This window comes from Strongyloides ratti, scaffold srae_chrx_scaffold0000002, assembly GCF_001040885.1.
Source record: "Strongyloides ratti genome assembly S_ratti_ED321, scaffold srae_chrx_scaffold0000002".
Taxonomy (NCBI): Eukaryota; Metazoa; Nematoda; class Chromadorea; order Rhabditida; family Strongyloididae; genus Strongyloides; species Strongyloides ratti.
In genome coordinates this window covers 1,337,306-1,357,449 of record NW_020171510.1, presented here as the reverse complement: position 1 = coordinate 1,357,449, position 20,144 = coordinate 1,337,306, and the positions used below count along the sequence as shown (strand labels likewise).

The 20,144-nt window shown below is 19.0% G+C and overlaps 3 protein-coding genes across 3 annotated transcripts; 2 read left to right on the top strand and 1 right to left on the bottom strand.

The window, feature by feature from the left end:
- Positions 1-1,443: 1,443 nt before the first annotated feature.
- On the bottom strand, positions 1,444-8,184 carry SRAE_X000128900 (Small GTPase superfamily and Zinc finger,RING-type domain and Small GTPase superfamily, Rab type and Moulting cycle MLT-10-like protein family and Zinc finger, RING/FYVE/PHD-type domain and Zinc finger, C3HC4 RING-type domain and Small GTPase superfamily, Ras type and P-loop containing nucleoside triphosphate hydrolase domain-containing protein; the record flags this gene model as incomplete). The annotated part of the gene is made up of 5 exons (XM_024647274.1): positions 1,444-3,639; positions 3,703-3,788; positions 6,862-7,015; positions 7,117-8,007; positions 8,062-8,184. 5 exons carry the CDS (start codon positions 8,182-8,184, stop codon positions 1,444-1,446), a joined length of 3,450 nt encoding a protein of 1,149 aa, XP_024498753.1.
- Positions 8,185-12,887: 4,703 nt separating this feature from the next.
- Positions 12,888-14,711, top strand: SRAE_X000128800 (Sialin; the record flags this gene model as incomplete). The annotated part of the gene is made up of 3 exons (XM_024647263.1): positions 12,888-12,975; positions 13,044-13,873; positions 13,926-14,711. 3 exons carry the CDS (start codon positions 12,888-12,890, stop codon positions 14,709-14,711), a joined length of 1,704 nt encoding a protein of 567 aa, XP_024498752.1.
- An 844-nt stretch (positions 14,712-15,555) lies between these two features.
- SRAE_X000128700 (Saposin B domain and Saposin-like domain-containing protein) lies at positions 15,556-15,985 on the top strand (the record flags this gene model as incomplete). The annotated part of the gene is made up of 2 exons (XM_024647252.1): positions 15,556-15,696; positions 15,803-15,985. 2 exons carry the CDS (start codon positions 15,556-15,558, stop codon positions 15,983-15,985), a joined length of 324 nt encoding a protein of 107 aa, XP_024498751.1.
- Positions 15,986-20,144: the final 4,159 nt, after the last annotated feature.

Here is a 20,144-nt window from a genome sequence, read left to right as displayed (position 1 = left end):
TAACTTTTTTTGTTTTATTATTTTATTGTTGATTCTGATAATCTTGTGTTATTTTTTATTTATTACTTTATTAAATTTATTATTTAAGATTATTAATTTTTACAACTTTAAATATGATTTTTTAAGCTTAAACAATAATTTATAGCAATGATACATTAATAAACTTATATTATGCTTTAATGTTTTTTCTATTTTTTAGTGAAATTTACATGTTAATTGTTTCAATTTTAAGTAATATTATATTAGCAAACATTTTTTATCATTAACAATTAGAAAAATTTGTAATATATTATATAATTTGATTAACATAAAGTTTTATTATCAAATTTTGAAATTTTTCATTTAAAATTATTAAAAAAACAAAACTTTTAAATCACCAATAGAAATATTTGAATCTAATAAATCATTTTAAGAAAGCAAAATGATACAAAACTATTATATATTACTAAAAATTGGAATAAAAATTAATGTTGCGTGATTCTTTTAAGAGATTTATATTTTTTCAGTTATAAAAATTAAATGATTTTAAATATTAGAACAAAAGATAATCTTTCTAAAAATAAAAATGAGCTTTTTAGCTTTATGTTTATATATTAAACATAGTTAATTAAATTATTCAATATATTTATATTTTTAAATATCAAGGAATATGGTATATTTATTAAAGTAAAATATTTTTTTAATAGTATATAAAAAAGTTTTAAATGTATAAACAACTAGTACTATTATGTACTTTTTTTTATAGTATTTTTAAATAATTTTAAACATATTAAAATATATAAAAACTATTAAATCATGTTAAACAAATACTGTAATATAACATTAATAACATTGTAATAGAGGATATTAATATGAATAAAATATTTTATTATTTTTAGAGCTATGTCTATATAAGATAAAATATAATAACAATAATTATAACAATTAATTACCTTTTAAAATTATTAAACTCCTAGTTTCCAAAACTAGTCCAAAAATAAGCTTACAATTTAAACTTCTAAAAATAATTAAGACAATTAATTTCACAAAAATACAATACATTAAGAAAAATATCATGATACATAAAATTAACAATGACAAAATTCTTCAAAATACTCATCTTTATATACTTTTAGAAGTATTTTGTTTCTTAGTATTGTAATTCCAAGATTCTTTCTCATCACAAAAACAATATAATCATCAAACATCATTAAAATACAAAAAATTACATTAGTATATTTCTCAACTAAAGGTAATCTTTAAAAAAACAAAATTAAAAATATAAATAATATTTATAACTAAATAAATTTTTAATTTTATTTAATATTTGTTTATATTATAAATTTTTTTTTGTAATTTAAAATTATTGTTTAAATAATATTTTAAAAATAGTTTTTATTTTAAAATCTTACAATGTGAGATCTATACATTTAATTATAAATGTTGGAAACTGAAAAAATTAATTTAATCACCAACATGAATTGTATGGGGAATTTGAAGATGTGTAAATGGATATGTGTGAATATGAACAGGATGAAATTCAGAATGATGTTCATGACCTTCTTTATGCTTCGAATTATGTTCACCACCAATTTCACCTTCAGAAGACTCTCCTGATTCTGTTATTTCTTGTCCACCGAGTAAATGTGGTGATAGTACCTCAACAACTAAACTTTCTCGAGAGTATATATTTGGTGATAGAATGTTTGGTGATAATACAAGAACTGCTAAACCTTCTTGTGATAAAACACGTGGTGAAACAAGTGTTGGTGATAAAACAACTATTTTAAGATACTCGGGTGATAAAACTTTTGGATCAATTATATGTGGTGATAGGACTTCAACAAGAAATATTTCAGGTGATAATACCCATGCTGTAAGTATCCTAGGAGAAATAATTTCCAATCTAAAAGCACCAGGTTGGAGTATTCTAGCTACTAAAATATTCGGAGTTAAGATTGTTGCAATAAAAGCACGTGGAGATAAGGTGGTTGCAACAATTATTTCTGGTGACAAAAACTCATTAATAAATGCATGTGGTGAAAGTGTTTGAATTTCAAGGATAACAGGTTCACCTATACGATTAAAAAAGGCAAATGGTTGAAGTGTATTAAAAATTTCATGATCCTCTGCGTCCTCAGCAGCAGGATCTTCATTTTGTTCTTCTACATTTTTTTTTGCTTTTTTTTTTAAATTACGTTTTTTATTTTTAATTATTCCTCTTTTTTTTCTAAACCATGGTCTTTTATGTTTATTAATTCTAATAATTTCATTATATTTATCAATATATTCATCTTTTTTTTCCTCATCTTTTTTTATCATAGCTAATTGTCTTATATCATTTTCTATTCTTTCTTCAAGTTCTAATCTTGTTATATTTTTTAATTCATCAATAGAAAAATTTAATTTATCATTTTTTGAATTATTATACATCATTTTTAATTGATCTTCATACAAAAATGTGTAACCATTTTTTTCAATTTCTTCTAATTGTTTGTCATCATACATTTCTAATATCTTATTATATTGATTTTCTATTTTTTCAAATTCATGAAAAGCAGGATATATTTTTGTTTCCATTTCATCAATAATTGGACCTAGAAAATTCATAGCATTATCTAATACTTTTTTTGCACCTGTAATATCAAAAATAAAATTTAACCAATTGTTTTCTTCTTCACTATTATAAAGTATATTTTTAAGAAGTTTTGGTAAAGATAAAAAACCATCATCGTTATGAAAACTAAATAAAGTTGGTGAAAATAATTTTCGTTTTTTGTTACAATTACTTTGAGAACAAGATGGAAAAATATTAAATAAATTTGGTGAAAAAAAAGAAATTTTATAATTTTTTAAAATCACATCTTCAAGAGTTGAAGTTAATTTTTCTAATATTGTAAAAATATTATTTTCATTTGTAGGAGAATAGTAGTCTGTAGAACGATAAATAAGAGGATTATTAAATTGTGACAATGTATCTTCATTATGTTTATTAACATTATCAACATATTTTTTAATTTGTTGTGACATCCACTGATAACGTTCTAATCTCTTTAAATTTTTTAAATTTAAAGGTAATTTATTAATTTTTTGATTTTCTTCCTCTAATTTTCTTTGTTCTATAATTTTTTTTATATTTATTTCAGCATCAAATAAATTTGAATTGTCAATACCTCTTTTTCGTCTAATACGATGCTTTCTAAAAAAATTAAGATTAACATTTTGGTAATTTTTATTTTCTTCTTTTTTTTCTGTTGATTTTTTATGTATAAATTTTCTTTTTCTTTTAATTACATGAAATTTTTTTTTACTGATTGATTTTTTATATGATTTTGGTACTTGATCTTTTTTAGTAATTAAAACGTTCACATTTTTTGAATCAAACAATGTTTCAATATTTGATAAAGTTAAATTAATTGATGATGTATTGTATTTCATTTTTAAAGATGATATTTTTTTTTCATCTTTTTTTCTTATTAATGGTTTTTCCATATAATATTTTAAATCAAATATACCTTCTTTTATTAATTTTCTTCTTATATCATATAAAGGAATAATACATTTTGCTAATATATTTAATTTTTTGGCATTTTTAATACATATTTTATAATCTAATTTATTATTTATTGGAAGTTCTTTTAGTAATTGATTTGCTCGCGACTAAAAAAATATAGTTTTATTATAATCTTTTTATTTTTAACAATATAAAAAATATTAAATTACCTTAATTAATATACTAATAGCTGCTTTATGATACAATGAATTGGTCGTTTTTGTATTAAATTTATAGTAAGCTTTATTTTCTTCTGCTATATTTTTATCTTGATGAAAAAAATTGTCTTTGTTATCAGATAAATATGAAAATGATTTATATAAACTAATTAAAATAATAAATATGGTAATTAATTTATTCTTAAACATACTAAAATTTAATTAATCAAAATTTATAGTAAAATAGAAGAAAATAATATTTAAAACAATTTATTTGTTATTTATATATATAATTAATATATTACTATTTTGTTTTTATTTTTTTGTATGTCATAAATAAAAAAATTTTAATATTTAGAACAATAAAAATAAAGTTTACAAGAAAAGTATAATAACAAAAATAGATGATTTTTTTTATCAATTTTGAACGATTACATCACTTTTAATTTTGTTTATTATATAAATATTTATGAATGTTAGTATAAAAATTGACATATATACATGATATTATTTTATACTATTTTATTTTTTTATTTTTATTATATATATATATATTCTTCTCCACTAATTGTATACAAACACTTTTACTTATTTTGTTAATATGAAATTTTTTATATATAAAAATAAAAATATTTTTAAATTAGTATTTATAAATATGAATTATTTGAATTACTCTTTTAATTAAATTTCTAATATCTGTTTCTTGTTATATCGCTTACTTTTTTTTGTATTTTCAAGTACCATTTTAACTGTATGATTTATGAAAAATGAATATATATATCTATATATCTATATCTATATATATATATATATTACTTATTAGCCACTTAAAATACCACTTGATTAAAAAGGTAATTATAATTTATAGATGGTATTTTGATTAAGTGGTACTTAGGTAGATATAAATGTGTAAATTAGTGGCAAATTCATATTGTTTAACATATTATCCATATTAATATTTCTGGCCAAAAGACTTTTTAAAATTATTAAATATGATGACAAAAGACAAAACACCTGACGACTGTCGACTTGTCTGTCAGGAGCTGTTGGAGATCACACATCTGCATTTACTATTTTTACCATCATATTTTCTATTGTCTACCTTATCCACTACTTGAACTTTCAATTTTGGTATCCTGCCGTCACAAAAAATAAGTTAATTAAAAAATTAATAATACTCATTAGGTTAATTCACCAGAGGTACTTATTAAATTGTCTTTATCTGAAACTGTAATCTTGACAATAAACATGTAATATTGCGTGAATGATGATAAATATAGATGTTTTCATACTTAAAATGATTGATTTAACTTTATTAATTAATATAGGTCTATATTTATTTCTTATCTCATCAAGGTAAAGGTAACTCATACTTACAACAGCTGCTTAAAATATATTTCCAGGTTTTTTTAATGAATTATATATTTATATAATGTAATAAGCACATCAAATAATCTAAATAACTTTTACAAAAGGTAAAATAAAATCCTTTTCACCTGTCATAACAATAAAATACCGATTCATATTACAATTTATCTTACCTTTTTTTTTTTTGATTGTTATTTTTTTGATTTAAGAAGATTATTAAGCTTTTAATCTTCATATGTATATATATTATAAAATAACATAACATAAGAAAAATAATTATAAAAAGAAATGTTACAAGTGGTTTAAAGATAATTTATCTTTGTATTTATTTTTACCTAATAAAATTAATTTTTGGTAAACATCTGACAGAGATAATTAATTGATATGTTTTTAAATATCTGTTAAACTAACTTTTAAAACAACTTTTATAAACGGTTTCATCAAAAAGATTGGATATTATTTATTTCATTTCTTTACCAATTAGATGTTGTTGTAAAAGTTGTCAAATTTTGGCACTTGTCTAAATGGTGTGTTTTTATGGAAAACGGAAATGCTTAAAAGTGTAAAGTAAGTGTAACCAGATGTGGCGGCATAATATATAAATATATCTTCTTTCCGACAAAACAATTCTTATATGATGACATAAACTGTTATTCATTTAAGAAAGTTCTATATTAATGAATAACTGTTAATTCTTTAATCAAACAATTACAATTTAAACAAATTTTGATTATCTAAGGACAATATTTATATATTATTTTAAAAGAATTTTTTAAAAAAAAATCAATATTTAAATAAATAATTATAATTATTTTAAATAAAATTAATTAATATTTTTAACAATAAAATAATTATATTACCTTACATCATATTCAATCATAAAAATCGGATTATATTAGTTTTAATAGAATGTTTATAAGGTAAAATTATATCAATTAAATGTATGATTTTTTAATTTATCTTTAATCTTCTAATTATATACACATATTATATCATATATAAATATAAATAGTTGTTAAATATAATTTTAATAGATTTAACATTTACTATGTTAAGACATTTAAATTAATAACAAATTAATTTTATTATAATAAAATTTCTCACAACAGAATGTTTTTATTAAAGATAATCTCTTGTAACAATTAAAGTACTTTTCAATTATTATACAATTTTCTTTTTAAAAAGTTATTTTACCTTACATTGTTTTAACAGGAAACATCAAAAAACTTTAACACATTACTTTTATAATTCTTACAAGGTAGGTAAATATAAATAACTATGTAATTCATGTAAGTCAAGTATTAATGACACAATCAACTCTTCTCTTTTTTTTTTTCTTTTATCAAATATATTATATATGTATATATAAACATCCATTAAAATAACTACTATACATTATATCTTCAACAACTGCTAAACATTAATTAAAGAACATTTAAATTTGATTTACTGCAACTTTTTTTTTTTTACTATAATTAAACACATAAAATAACCAAATTAATTTTTTTTTCTTTATTTAAATAAACAAAAAAAAAGACAAAAATTAGAATAATTGAAATATTACTACAATTACATTAGAAAAAAAAGAAGATACTAAAGCACTGGGTTCAAAATTTAGGGATAAATTATAATATAAATAAAAAAATATATTTACATATATAAAATTACGACAGCCATCTTTTTCAATTCATCCCATAAATTTTATCCTGTTATACAAAAATTAATTGATCTTATTTATTTTCAAAAATCAAAAATTTAGTATTTATTTTTTTAATTTTTGTTTATCAATAGTCTTTATCAAACCTTCAAATGCTTCATTGACACCTTTATTGTATCTTCCACTTATTTCATAAAATTGACATTTTAATTCTTTTGATCTTCTAAAACCTTCATTGTATGAAATTTTTCTCCTACTTCCAATAACATCAGATTTAAGTCCTATTAAACATAAAGGAATCTATAATAAAAAAAAGATTTAAAGTTATTATAAACAATTTTTTTATCATTAACAAAAAAAAATATATAAATATATAAAAAATAGTAAAAAAAAAAACTTACATTATCATAATTTGTCTCTTGAAGCATATAATAAAAATGTGTTACCTCAACAAGTGAAAATCTATCAGTAACACTATAAACAAGTGCAATACCATCAATTTTATTTAAATCCATATCAAAATTATTACATTCATCTAATTGAAGCATATACATATTTTTTAATACATCATTTTCTTTTTTATCTTTTTTATTTTTATAATTTAATTCTTTTGTTTTTATATATGATGATAAAGTATAATCAACATCATCTTCATTTCCAAAAAATGCATCATTAAGAAGTTGAGTTTTTATTAATGTTGATTTTCCTACTTTTTCTCCACCAACAATTAATATTTTACATTCTTTTATACGGTATGATTCAGGTAAGTTAAATTTATCTTTACTTGAATTTTTTGTAATTCTACAATATTTGTAATAGTCATCTTCACTATGTCCATATCCACTAGAAGATGAAGATGGTGTTGGACTTATTGATTTATAAATATTTTCATCTCCATATTCTAATGATTTATTTTTCATAATATTTTTAAATTGTTTATTAATATTTTTAAGTATTTCTATTTCATTAATAAGTGTTGTTAATGCTAAATTTTTATATGGTGGTATAAGTGATGGTTTAACACCACATGTAGGACATGGTGGACTTGTAAAATCATTTTTTGTTATTCTTGTTACCATATTATTTTGTATCTTATCATCTATATTATTTTCATTAATAGTTATTCCAACTGATTTTAATGTATTAACTTTACTATATGTTCCAAGACCCATTCTTATTTTAGGTCTATGTTGCGATTCTATTGGCATTGTTATAATAGAATTTTTTAAAGTATATAAAAGTTGTTTACAACAACCATCACATAATGAATGACCACATGGAAGTGTTACAGGCTAAAAAATAAAATAAAATAAGTTTATTAAAAATTAATATAAAAAAAAAATTACCTCTTTATAAGTTTTACTACAAACTTTACATATACTTCCATTTATATTATAATTATTTGTTGAATGATTTATTGTAGAATATAAATTCATAGATGTTTTGCTACTTCGTACAGAATATGACATTATAAACTTTATTTATTTATTTTTTTTTATTAATAATTTAAAAAAAAATTATTATTAATTATTCTATAATTAGAATTAAAAACAGTATATTTTAAATAATGATTATAATTTTAACATTTATAGATATATATATAAGTATTGAGGAGTGATCAAAATAGAAAAAAGTAGGAGGAGTTAAATAAAAAGGCATATATTTAAGTTTTAATATAGTATTGTATATTAACAACCTTTATAATGAATTATTGAAGAAATCAAATGTTTTGTATATATTTATGTCTTTTTATTGACAGTATATAAATGATGAATTGCCGTTTAGATTATTCTTATCAGACATACATACCTTAAGGTATACAATTATGTTATAAAGGGTCATTCAGGAAGAGTAAGTGGCATTTGTAATCCCTTTAGCATGTATCATTTATATTAGGCTAAAAAGGATAGTAGCATTTGACAGAATTGTGATGATATACCTTGTAAAAGGAAATTTTTTAATAAATATACCCTTAAAAATTTAAGTATTTTGACAGTCTTTTGTTAAAAGCAAAATTTATTATTAATCTTTTTTAATTGTATAATAATTCTTGAATGAATATATAGTAATAAAAATTAATAGTAATAATTTTAATTCATTAAAAATATTATCAATGAATTATTAAATAATATCTTTTTTTTTTAATAAAAGAATAATTATAATAAATATATTACAAAATATAAATAGAAAAATTAAGTTATTTCATTTAAATAGAAAAGAAAAAAAAAAGACTTTTATTTAAAAATTTTTACCTTTTAAATAAAATATTATTAAAAAATATACCTCAATATATTACGATAAAAGAAATATATTTTCATTGTTTCCTTTTAATTTACAGACAGAAATAATTATATATAGTGTTTTATTTAAAATAAAATATTACAGTTTGGCCAAAAAGTGACACAATTCTTTAATGACACAGGGCAAAATGTAATCATTTTTATTTATATATATACATATATATCATTTTACATAAACAAAACTTTGAAAATTTGATTAAATAATGGTTAATTTTTAAAAAGACTAATGTTATAAAGACAATAATTATTTTCTTTTTTTTTTTCGTTAAATTTAAAATTAAAATAAGTAAAAAAATTTATATTAAAAGTGACAGATAGTTAGATAAGTAAATTAAAATTTATTTATCTATTTTATAATTTAAAAGTTTTGATAATATAAATCACTATTGACAAAAACAGTATATCTTTATAATTTTATTATATGATGATATATCTGATTTAATAATAATAATGTACTCTCTTTTTTTTTTTTATTGTCGGTAATTTGATTAACACAATCAAGAATTTTAAATGATTGTCCTTATATAAATATTAATATGAGGTATAATGATATTAACAACAGGTGAAAGGTATTTTATTACTTTTCTATATTTCTAGATATATATATATCTTACCGCTATTTATGATATGTAAACAAATTTTTTTTACAAATAACATCTGTTACACCTTTAGATAATCATATTTAATAAAAATTAAAATATGATTATTTAACAAGTATATATATTAAGATTTAATCATAAGATATATTAAGTGAATAAGGACAATTATATAATTATTAAAAGATGATTGCTAAGGTGTAATAACCAACCATGAAGATAAAATAATATAAACATTAATAAAATTAGCAAATAGATTTAAAAAAAAAGTATATTTATAAATTCATTAAATATGTGAGAATAATGAACAGTTAACGAGTAGAAATTTTAACACATTTATTATGTTTTAATTGAGATTTAAAATTAGATAAGGTAAAAATTTTATTGTTTTTTCCTTGTTAATTCTATCAATTGACGCCATAATGAATCATGTTAATTTTTCGAGGTGACAATTGGTATTACTTTTTATTTACCTTCATTATTTTATTTATATGTAGTTTAAGGTAAATTAAGCAATTATAAATTTATTTTTAAATACATTTTTATTACCTCAATTTAAATTTAAATAGTTTCAAATAAAATTATTTCTGTTTTATTTAAAATTTTTTATTTTTTAATAAGAAAAGTGTTTTTTTTTTCTTTTGTTTTTAAAAGTGAAAAAAGATAAATATCAGATATCAGTAGTTGTGAAATAGGGTACTTGACCCATTCTGGTTTAATATGAAATTTATATAAATGAACAGATATATAAATCATTACAAGTGTCTCATCTTAAACGTTGTTTTTTTTTTTAAAAAGTCTGTTATGCAATATTTTTATTATTTATAAACTATGTAAAATAAGTTGGAATTTGATATTATTAATATTGTATTAATATCAATTTTATCCTGTTAATAAGGCCATCCAAATTAAAGAACCATATTTAAAAGTTTAAGTAAAATAAATTGAAGTAAAACAAAATATATATAGTCTTTAATTATAAACAATAAACATTAAAAAAATTTTTATAGTAGGTATTAAGTAATAAAATTAAACATAATACAAGGTCAGGTATATGATAATAAAATTTAATTTAAGGTGTTAAAAAGTTTTTGACTTATTATATTTTTTAAACTAATTATAAATAGATAATGAAAGAATCACCACATGCTGAGAATTGTTTGTAAGCTAACACCTAATTCAGTAGACAAAAAATAACTGTAGGCATGTTAACATATATTCAATCATTTTATTGTTTATATCTTTCGTCGGTAAACAAAAACAATTCTAATCCGATTAAATGTAGGTACAATTTTTTGATTAGAACAAAAAAAATAAATAAAAAATAAATAAATGATGTATTAAAATGTCCTAATTCTTCATTTAATTATTTTACCTTTTTAAATTGATTGTCTTTGTTTGGTAAAAATTATCTTTGATGGATAATTAAGAAACAGTTATATAAAAAAGAAGGTAACCTTAATGGATTTATAAAAATTATATTGTAAAGTTTAAAATTTTATAAAAAAAAAAATTACTTTTAAAAGTTATATAATTAAGTAAATTTGACCTTACAATTGATTTTAAAATAAAAATGATTTAATAAATTGAGGCAATTCAATTTATTACTTCATTAATTTCTTTTTACATACTAATGTTACATAAGAAAATTATATATATTGAAAGAAATAAGATAAATATAAATGCTTGATGTGTGAAAAAGAATGAAACATTTTTTTTTAATTTTTTAAATCAAATATACTTTAGTTACTTTTATTTTTTTTTTTTATACAATACCGGAAATGTTAAATGTAATAAGATATATGATTAATTTATTATGTAATAAAGTGATAGTTTGTATAATAGTAGTAAAAGCAAAAATAAATGGATACTACATTTCTTGATTGTGGTGTTTATTATTTAAATATTAAGATAAAAAGAAAATATAAATTAATGACAATTTAGAAAAATATTATAGCAATACAATGTTAATCAATGTGTATAATTAAATATATTTTTAATTTTTAACAAGCATAATATATATATACTTTTTTTTTGAATAAAGTATAAAAAGGTAAAAAAAATAACCATATAATAATTATATTATTTATAAGCATATTAAATATCACCGTCATTATTATTATTATCAATGAAATAAGTTCAAAAAGTAATTGATTAAAAATATTACATTTATTTAGTAATATCCTTTTGTTAACTATATATATATAATTATCGTTTGTTCTAATAATCCTTGATATCAACTAAAGAAGAAGATTAAATTTTAATACAATCTTTGAAAGTGTAATTTTCTTATCAATAATATAAACTGATCATTGTTTTACACAAATTAAATCTTTTAAAAGTATTTTTATGTATATATGTAAAAATATTTCTTCAAAATTTAGGTGTAGGAAAAAGATTTATTTATTTTTATACATATTACTTGAGAATTGAAATTATTATTTTACGAGTTTAAAAGAAAAATGTGGGAAAATTATAATATTCAATTACAATTTTTAATTTTACTACTTTTTATCAAAAAAAAAAATAAAAATATTTTCTATTAAAAATACAGAAATTTATTTTACATTCATTTAGTATATTGTCAATATATCTACATCTACAATTGAGTAATAATAATCTCATTTTTATTTGTCATCCTCTTTTTTTTTTAATATTAATATATCAATTGTAAAGTGTGAAAAACTAACTTATACTATTATTGTTTATTGTCTATAATAATATTATTTTTATTCACATATTTAAATTAACAGTATTACCAATGATCTTTTATAAGATTTTGTTTTATTTTTTTTTTATTATATATAATTCATTTAATCAAAGAAAAATAGCATTATATTGTAAAAGTTATTGTTTTTATTTGATTATACTACATCAAAATATTTTCAAAATTATGTTATTTTGTCTTTTATATTTAATTTTTTTTTTGTCTCATTCATATTTCTTCTAATTTATTGTCCATTTTTCTCTAATGTATAAATTTTCTTTTTTCATTCCGTTTAAACATACCTCTTTTTATAAATTTTTTCAATAATTAGATATTATAAACGTTTATTATGTCTATACATTTAATATAAACAAAAGAGAAATATTTCTTCAAATTTTGTAGTATGTTATATTTGAGTAAAACATTTTTTTTTTTAAATCATCTTAATACTTATACATTTTTATGTTTTATTATTTTATAAGTTTAAAAAAATATATTTATTTAATCAGAACGATTTAGTTTATAAGTTTAAGGTTTTATAAAATATATGTTTAAATCATTAATATAACATGAAAGAAGTTAAGAATAATCATTTAGATCATCATTTAACATCATTAATAATGGAAGAACAAGAAACTAAATCTATTAATAGAATGTGTGAGTTTTTTTTTTAATAAAATTAAATGATTAACAAAATAAATTTGCATAATATATTTTTTTTTTAGCTTTTTTTAATTTATTATCAAGACGTTTTCATGTTATGATATTTATAATGCTTGGATATTCCATAATGGTGTTTGCTAAAATAAATTTAAGTATAACTATGACATGTATGGTTAATAGTACAAGTGTTATCTTAAAATCACTTGGTAATAATAGTATTGATAGTGAATTAACAAATATTCCCACTCAATGTTTAACTAGGGACCATTTATTGGTGAATAATACTATTACTCATACAGATACATCAATAAATTTATCAAAAATTGTAAATGATTATGGAGGAACACTTGAATGGAATACATATATACAAAGTATTATTATATCTGGTACTTTTTGGGGTGCATTACTTACTGTACTTCCATCAGGATTTTTAGTTGAACATTTTTCACCAAAAATAATATTTCTTCTTGCTGGTTTAACTTATGCCGCAACATCTGCCATATTTCCATTTTTGGCAGAAAATTTTACCTATCAATATGCATTTTTTGATCGTTTATTTATGGGTCTTGGTGAAGGTTTTCTTCTACCTGCAGCAAATACATTAATATCAAGATGGATACCAAAAGTTGAACGAGGAACAGCAGCAACAATGTTAACAGCAGGTAATCAAATAGCTGGAGCTGCAGGTAATCCTATATCAGGATTTTTATGTTCTAGTTCATTTGGATGGCAAGCTGTTTTTTATTTATGTTCTATTATTCTAACATTATGGGCTATATTATTTGGTTTAGCTATTCAATCACGTCCCTGTAAAGATAAATGGATGACAGAAAAAGAAAGAAAATGGCTTGAAAAAGAATTAAATCATCAGGGTGCTTTTAAAAGAAAATTAGTAAATTTATATTTTAATATAATATTTTATTACTTTTAATATATTTATTTAGGCATTGTCAAAAATTCCATTTATGTCAATATTTACATCATTACCTTTTTTAGCAGTTATTTTAAATCAATTTGCAGCAAATGTTGTTATAATTATTATACAATTTTATATACCAACATTTTTTAAAGAAGCATTATATTTAAAAGTTAGTGATAATGGAATTATTAGTGCTAGTCCACATATAATACAATTTTTTGCAAAATTTGCCTGGTCAACATTGTTAGAAAAATTGCAAAAAAATAATAAAATTACTTCAACAACAGCATCAAAAATGTCACAATTATTTTCTGGTATATTTGTTTTTATAAGTTTTATATCAATACCATTAACACTTGATTGCACCAAACCATTTATAACAATTATTTTATTTATTTTTGCGGCTAGTGGTTTTGGTTTTTCTGTATGTGGATATTATACAAGTCTTCTTAACTTAGCACCACATTACACAGGTGTCCTAACATCTATATCAATGGTTGTCGCATTTTTAGGAAGATTATGTGGACCTAAATTAGTATCATATTTTAGAGTCAATGGTATTGTAGAAGAATGGAATTCTATTTTTTATACATCATCAATATTATATCTTATAACATCAATCTTTTTTTTTATTTTTGGGTCTTCTGAAGCTCAGTATTGGGGTGAAATTTGTGAAGAAAATAGTATGGTAGAACAAAACAAAATATTTACAAATATCTTAAATGAAGAAATTGATACTTGTGAAGATATTGAAGAAATTGGAATTATTAATAAATCAACATTAGATATATCATCACTTAACAATATTTAAAAAAAAAAAAAACTTATTTATTTTTTAAAATTGTTAATTTAAAAAATGAATAACAATACTTTATTAACACATTTTATTGATACTCAAAAATAAAAAATAAATTAGTGCAGAAAGATTAACTTTTGATATAAAATAATTATTATCTTTTTAAAATCATACGATTTTATTATTTTAGTAATTAATAACACAAATTTTTTTAATATATTTTAAATTATAATTGTAATATTTTACTGTTTAAATATAAAATTTAATAAAAAAAAAATATAAAAATTTTATTATACTTTTAAAAATAAAAATGTTACCTTTAATTTTAAAAAAATCAAGATTAATGAGATAATTTTTAATTATTTTATGACCTGATCATTCATATTAGCATATGGTTTTTGTTATCTTATCAATAATAATTGTAATGTCAAAGATGTATGCTATAATTTTTTTTTGTATACATTAATAATGTGAGTAAACCTTTTCTTTTCAAAACAAAATTTTAATTATAACTTTATTTCTTTATCTTTAAAAGGACTTTTTTTATTATTGTTACCAATTATTTATAAAATTGTCATGAGTATTTGATAATATGCATTTTCTTTAAATAAAACATAAAGTACCGACTTATAATGATAAAAAAAATCATATTTCTTATCCATCCTTATCAATGGTAGTTGTTTTATGATATGGTGAAAATTGTATAAATATAGCAGATTGAAAATACAAAAGAAAATAAACATTTTTCATTATTTCCTACTAATTTTTTTACATATTTAATCTTTTCCTATCAAAAAGTTAAAAATTTAAAAATTGTATAATGATAAAAAAAAATCAATATATTATATTCTTATTTTATATGATTCTTTTTCCATGTATATTAAAAGTTTCTCATGCTAAAAACGATGATGGTGGTTCAATTGAGTCAATACAATCATTTGCCTGTGATGTTTGCACTTATTCTGTTATGTTGTGTGAGAAAAATTACAATGAATCTTACGTAAGTATATTTGAAAAATTTCTTAAAATTATTTTTTTTTTTAAATCAACCATAAAAATAAAATTTTTTATAAAAATAGTGTTTTCTTTTTTTTTTGAATTTTTAGACATCAATAAATTATCAAATGTTACAATATTGTCAAAATCTTGGAAGATATGCATCTAATTGTAAAGAAATATCTCGAAAATATTTACTTAAAATTTATTCTGCTGTACATAATCCAAGTATAAATAATGGACAAATTTGTCTTTTAGACGATCTTTGTTCGGACGATTATGAATTCAACTGATATCATAATTACTAAAAGTCGCGAAAATTTTTAACAAAAAGTACATTCTTTTATATATATACATATATTGTCTAATTTTTATTTTATCATCTTCTGTGCAAAATTAGTAAATTTATAGCATTAATGATGAGTAATTGTTTTAATAATTAATATTATATTTATAAATAAAAAAAAAAGTTTATAAAATTTTATAAAAAGCAAATAATGTTTCACCTAAAACTGTAAATTTTTAGATAATCTTGATTTTTTTTTGTTGATAAAATTAAAAATGATTTGAAAGATTACAATCATTCTATTAAATATTTTATTTTATTTTTTTTTCATTTTTAATATAATAAAGTTCTTCATTCTATATTTATACTTTTATAAATTTAAAAATAAATAATCAAAGTTTAAAATTTATGTTTTACTATCATTAAGATGATTAATTTTGTTTTTTATATTATTTGTACAAATTAAGACAAAAAAATACAAAATGTCATGGACAAAGATTAAAAAAAATGTTTATTTATTATAATTTTTTTTTTGGTATTTGATTATTTTACTAATGATTTATAAACTTTATAAAAATAAATAACTTTTAAAACAAAAAAGCATGAATAAATTTTTAATTGACATCCGTTTCATTTTTTTTTCTTATCATTTGTTAAAAGAAATTATATGTCTATAATAAACTACCATTATCACATATTATAAAACTTATTATTAAATACATGATATTAAATTAATGTTTTTCATCCGAATTTGATAAATTGTTCTTTTTTTTCATTTAAACATTAAAAACTTAAAAAAGGAAATGATTTTAAATTTAATATTACTAGAATAAATATGATATTGTAACGCATACATATAATCTTATTAATAAAAAATTTACAAATTTATTTTTAAAGAAAATTTTATTATACCACATTTTAAAGTTAAAACATATTAAAAGGTAACAAGAAATAAACTAGTTAGTTTTAAAAGATAATAATTATTATACACTATATTAATTTCATTTAACATTTTTACAGGATACTTATATAACAAAAAGACTTTATTGTAAAAAGAATAATAATGATGGACCGTTCATAATTAATTTTACTTTTTATTCTTAACTAATAATTTGCAAATTTTTTGTCTATGTCACTCTCTTTTACTCTTTAATAAGTGATTTCTTTTATTAAAACATCTTTTACATAAATTATATTCTATAAATTGATATTAAATGAATGATAATAATAATAAGGAGGAAAAAAAATAATATGATTTTGAATTTTAATAATATAATTAGTTATTATCAAAATTATAAGATATAATGACCTATAAAGATTTATTAAATCAGGCATACAAATATTATCATATAATTTTTATGATGAAAATTTTTTATAATATAAAAAAGAAATTAATTAATTTTGACACTTTATAATGTAAAAAAAAAAGACAATGTCAAAAATATATATAAAAATTATATAATAACGCTTTAATGTTAAACTTTTTGATATAATCTATCTTAATTTTGAAGGATTTTATTAAAATTGGTATTAAATAAATTTGGGGTACGTGATATATATTATTCATAATTTTTAAATATCATTGAAATTTTTAAAATTAAATTAATTTATTAGTAATCTAATTAAAGTTTTATCAATAATAAATCTTTTAAATAACTGAAACTCTGACTTATCTCTGTAATGAATAACTAAGAAAAATATAAATAAAAAAAATTTTATATAAATAAAATACTATTTAACGATGATATATTAAAAAAATTATTAAAAAAATTGGTATATCCTCAGTTTTGTTTCATTATTAGCAAAAACAAGTTTTTTTTTTAATTAATGAATGATGCATATAAATTTATTTATAAGATTGATATAAATACATACATATATATAACCAATTTACCGTATATATAAGTAATTTCTTTTAATTGTTAAAAAAAAGAGATGACTAATGAATATTGCTTAATTTTTCTTTTCTAAAAATTTTTATCACTTAATAAATATTATTTTCTTTTTTACCAGTAACAGTATACAAAATATCATTTTTTTTATTAATATCAAAATTTACACCACTCTTCTATTATAAATCATTCTTTTTCATGAGGTCGTTCATAGCTTGCGGGAATTTTTGTATCATATTATATTTAACTTTTACTTTTTTTTTGGTTATTATATTAAAATAATTTACTTTTACTTATAGTAATATATAGATAACTTTTAATTTACACTTAAAAATTTATTTATTTTTGTATCATTTAATATATGAATATATGAATATTTATTTAAAACTTTTAAATATTAACAAAAAAATAAAAAAAAATCAACTTTGTCTTTAAGTGTGTCTTAAAATAGTGTATAAATATATATCTACAGATCAAAAATATCAAATTAAAAAGTAAAACATAAGAAAAACAAAAAAAAGATTGTCTATTAATTAACCATTAACATGATAGTGTATCATCAAAACATTTGAAAACAATACAACTTGTACAAAGTTATAGAAATACCTCAAAAAAAAAAATAACATAAAAAATCATTTTTACAAAAATGATTAATTATTTTTACTCATTTATTTTTATTTAAACATTATTACTATATCTAAATATATATTTATCTTAAAAAAACATCAAAACTATTGTCAATTTTATGAGGTATATATAGTTTTTTTTTTTTGTTTTGTTTTTATAAATTTACAAACAATATATATATATATATTGATGAATAAAAAAGTAGTCGCCTAATTGTTCATCTCCTTAGACATCCTTAAATTTTTTTTTTTTTATATTTTATTTAATAGGTACCATTACCGGTAAATCTCCTGCTTTTTTTTACGGATTGTTAAGCTTTTAATTCAAGGATCTCATTAAGAGGAGACAAAATGATTTGAATGTATAGTTAAAGTTGCCGTTCAAAATTTACAAAATCAAAATAATTTTACACTATAATTTATTTTATATATTAAATCACAATAAATATATTGTCATCGAGCTTTTACTTATAGTATTTATGATAATAAAAAAAAATATATCAAATCAACATTTAAGTGTGCCCTTGGTTTTGTATTGAGTTATCAAATAAAACTTCTCATTTTTTTGGATAAAATTATTATAATATTTTATTGTTAATAAATTTTTAAGCATCTTTTAGAAATGTAACAGTCATTTAGATATTTTATATTCTTATATTATACATATATAAATCCAATAATTTATAAATAGTATACATAATCATAAAATCATCTTTATATTATATGTTTTTATTTAATTTATATTGACTTTTTATTAATTTATATGTTCATATTATTTTATATATATTACATTCCTTAAAAATGTAGTTGGTATGTAAAAATTTTTAAGCTATTATAAAGATTGAACATATATTTAATTAGAAATAAGGAAGATCATTCTTAATGTGATCCTTTATGTTAGTTTATATACATACATATATATTTATATATATTTCCGGTATCTTAAATTCAATGCCATTTAAATGTTATTATTTAATAAGATAAAACACGCTTTTAAAATTTCTTTTATTAAGATAAAATTTTCTTAGATATAAATCACCAATATGTTTTGTTGATACTTTATTAAACATTTAATACCTTTTATAATATTGCTCAAAATAACATTTTAATTAAATTTATCAAAACAATTCATTTTATTTTTTTTTTATTTACATATATTATGTTTTAAAAATGATATTGTAAAAAAAAAAGTTATTTTTTTTATATATATACATATAAATATATATATTTTTCTGACATAAAATTATCTTATATATTATAATGTTTTCAATATTACAATAAAAGGTTACAAAATAGAAAATTTTATTGCTAACGAATCATTAATGTGCGCGTACGCTTTTGTTTCACCATACCATTACACCAAAGGCGTGGTTCCTTATTTTTTTTTTCTAATATTTTTACTTTTACGTACTACAAAATAAAGAAAAGAATGTTTCACTCCTAATTGTCCTCGACAAAATTTTTGAAGAGAGTAGTAGGCTTTACTTAAAATTTATTCATGAACCAATATCACTCTCATCTTCTTCATGTAATATTCGTTAAATCAAAAAAGTAAAGGGTGTGGTATTAATATGATTATGAAGTTGTTAAATTATTGTATATTGCTTAGAACTAGATGTTTGTTAAAATCTTTAATCTTATTTGGAAG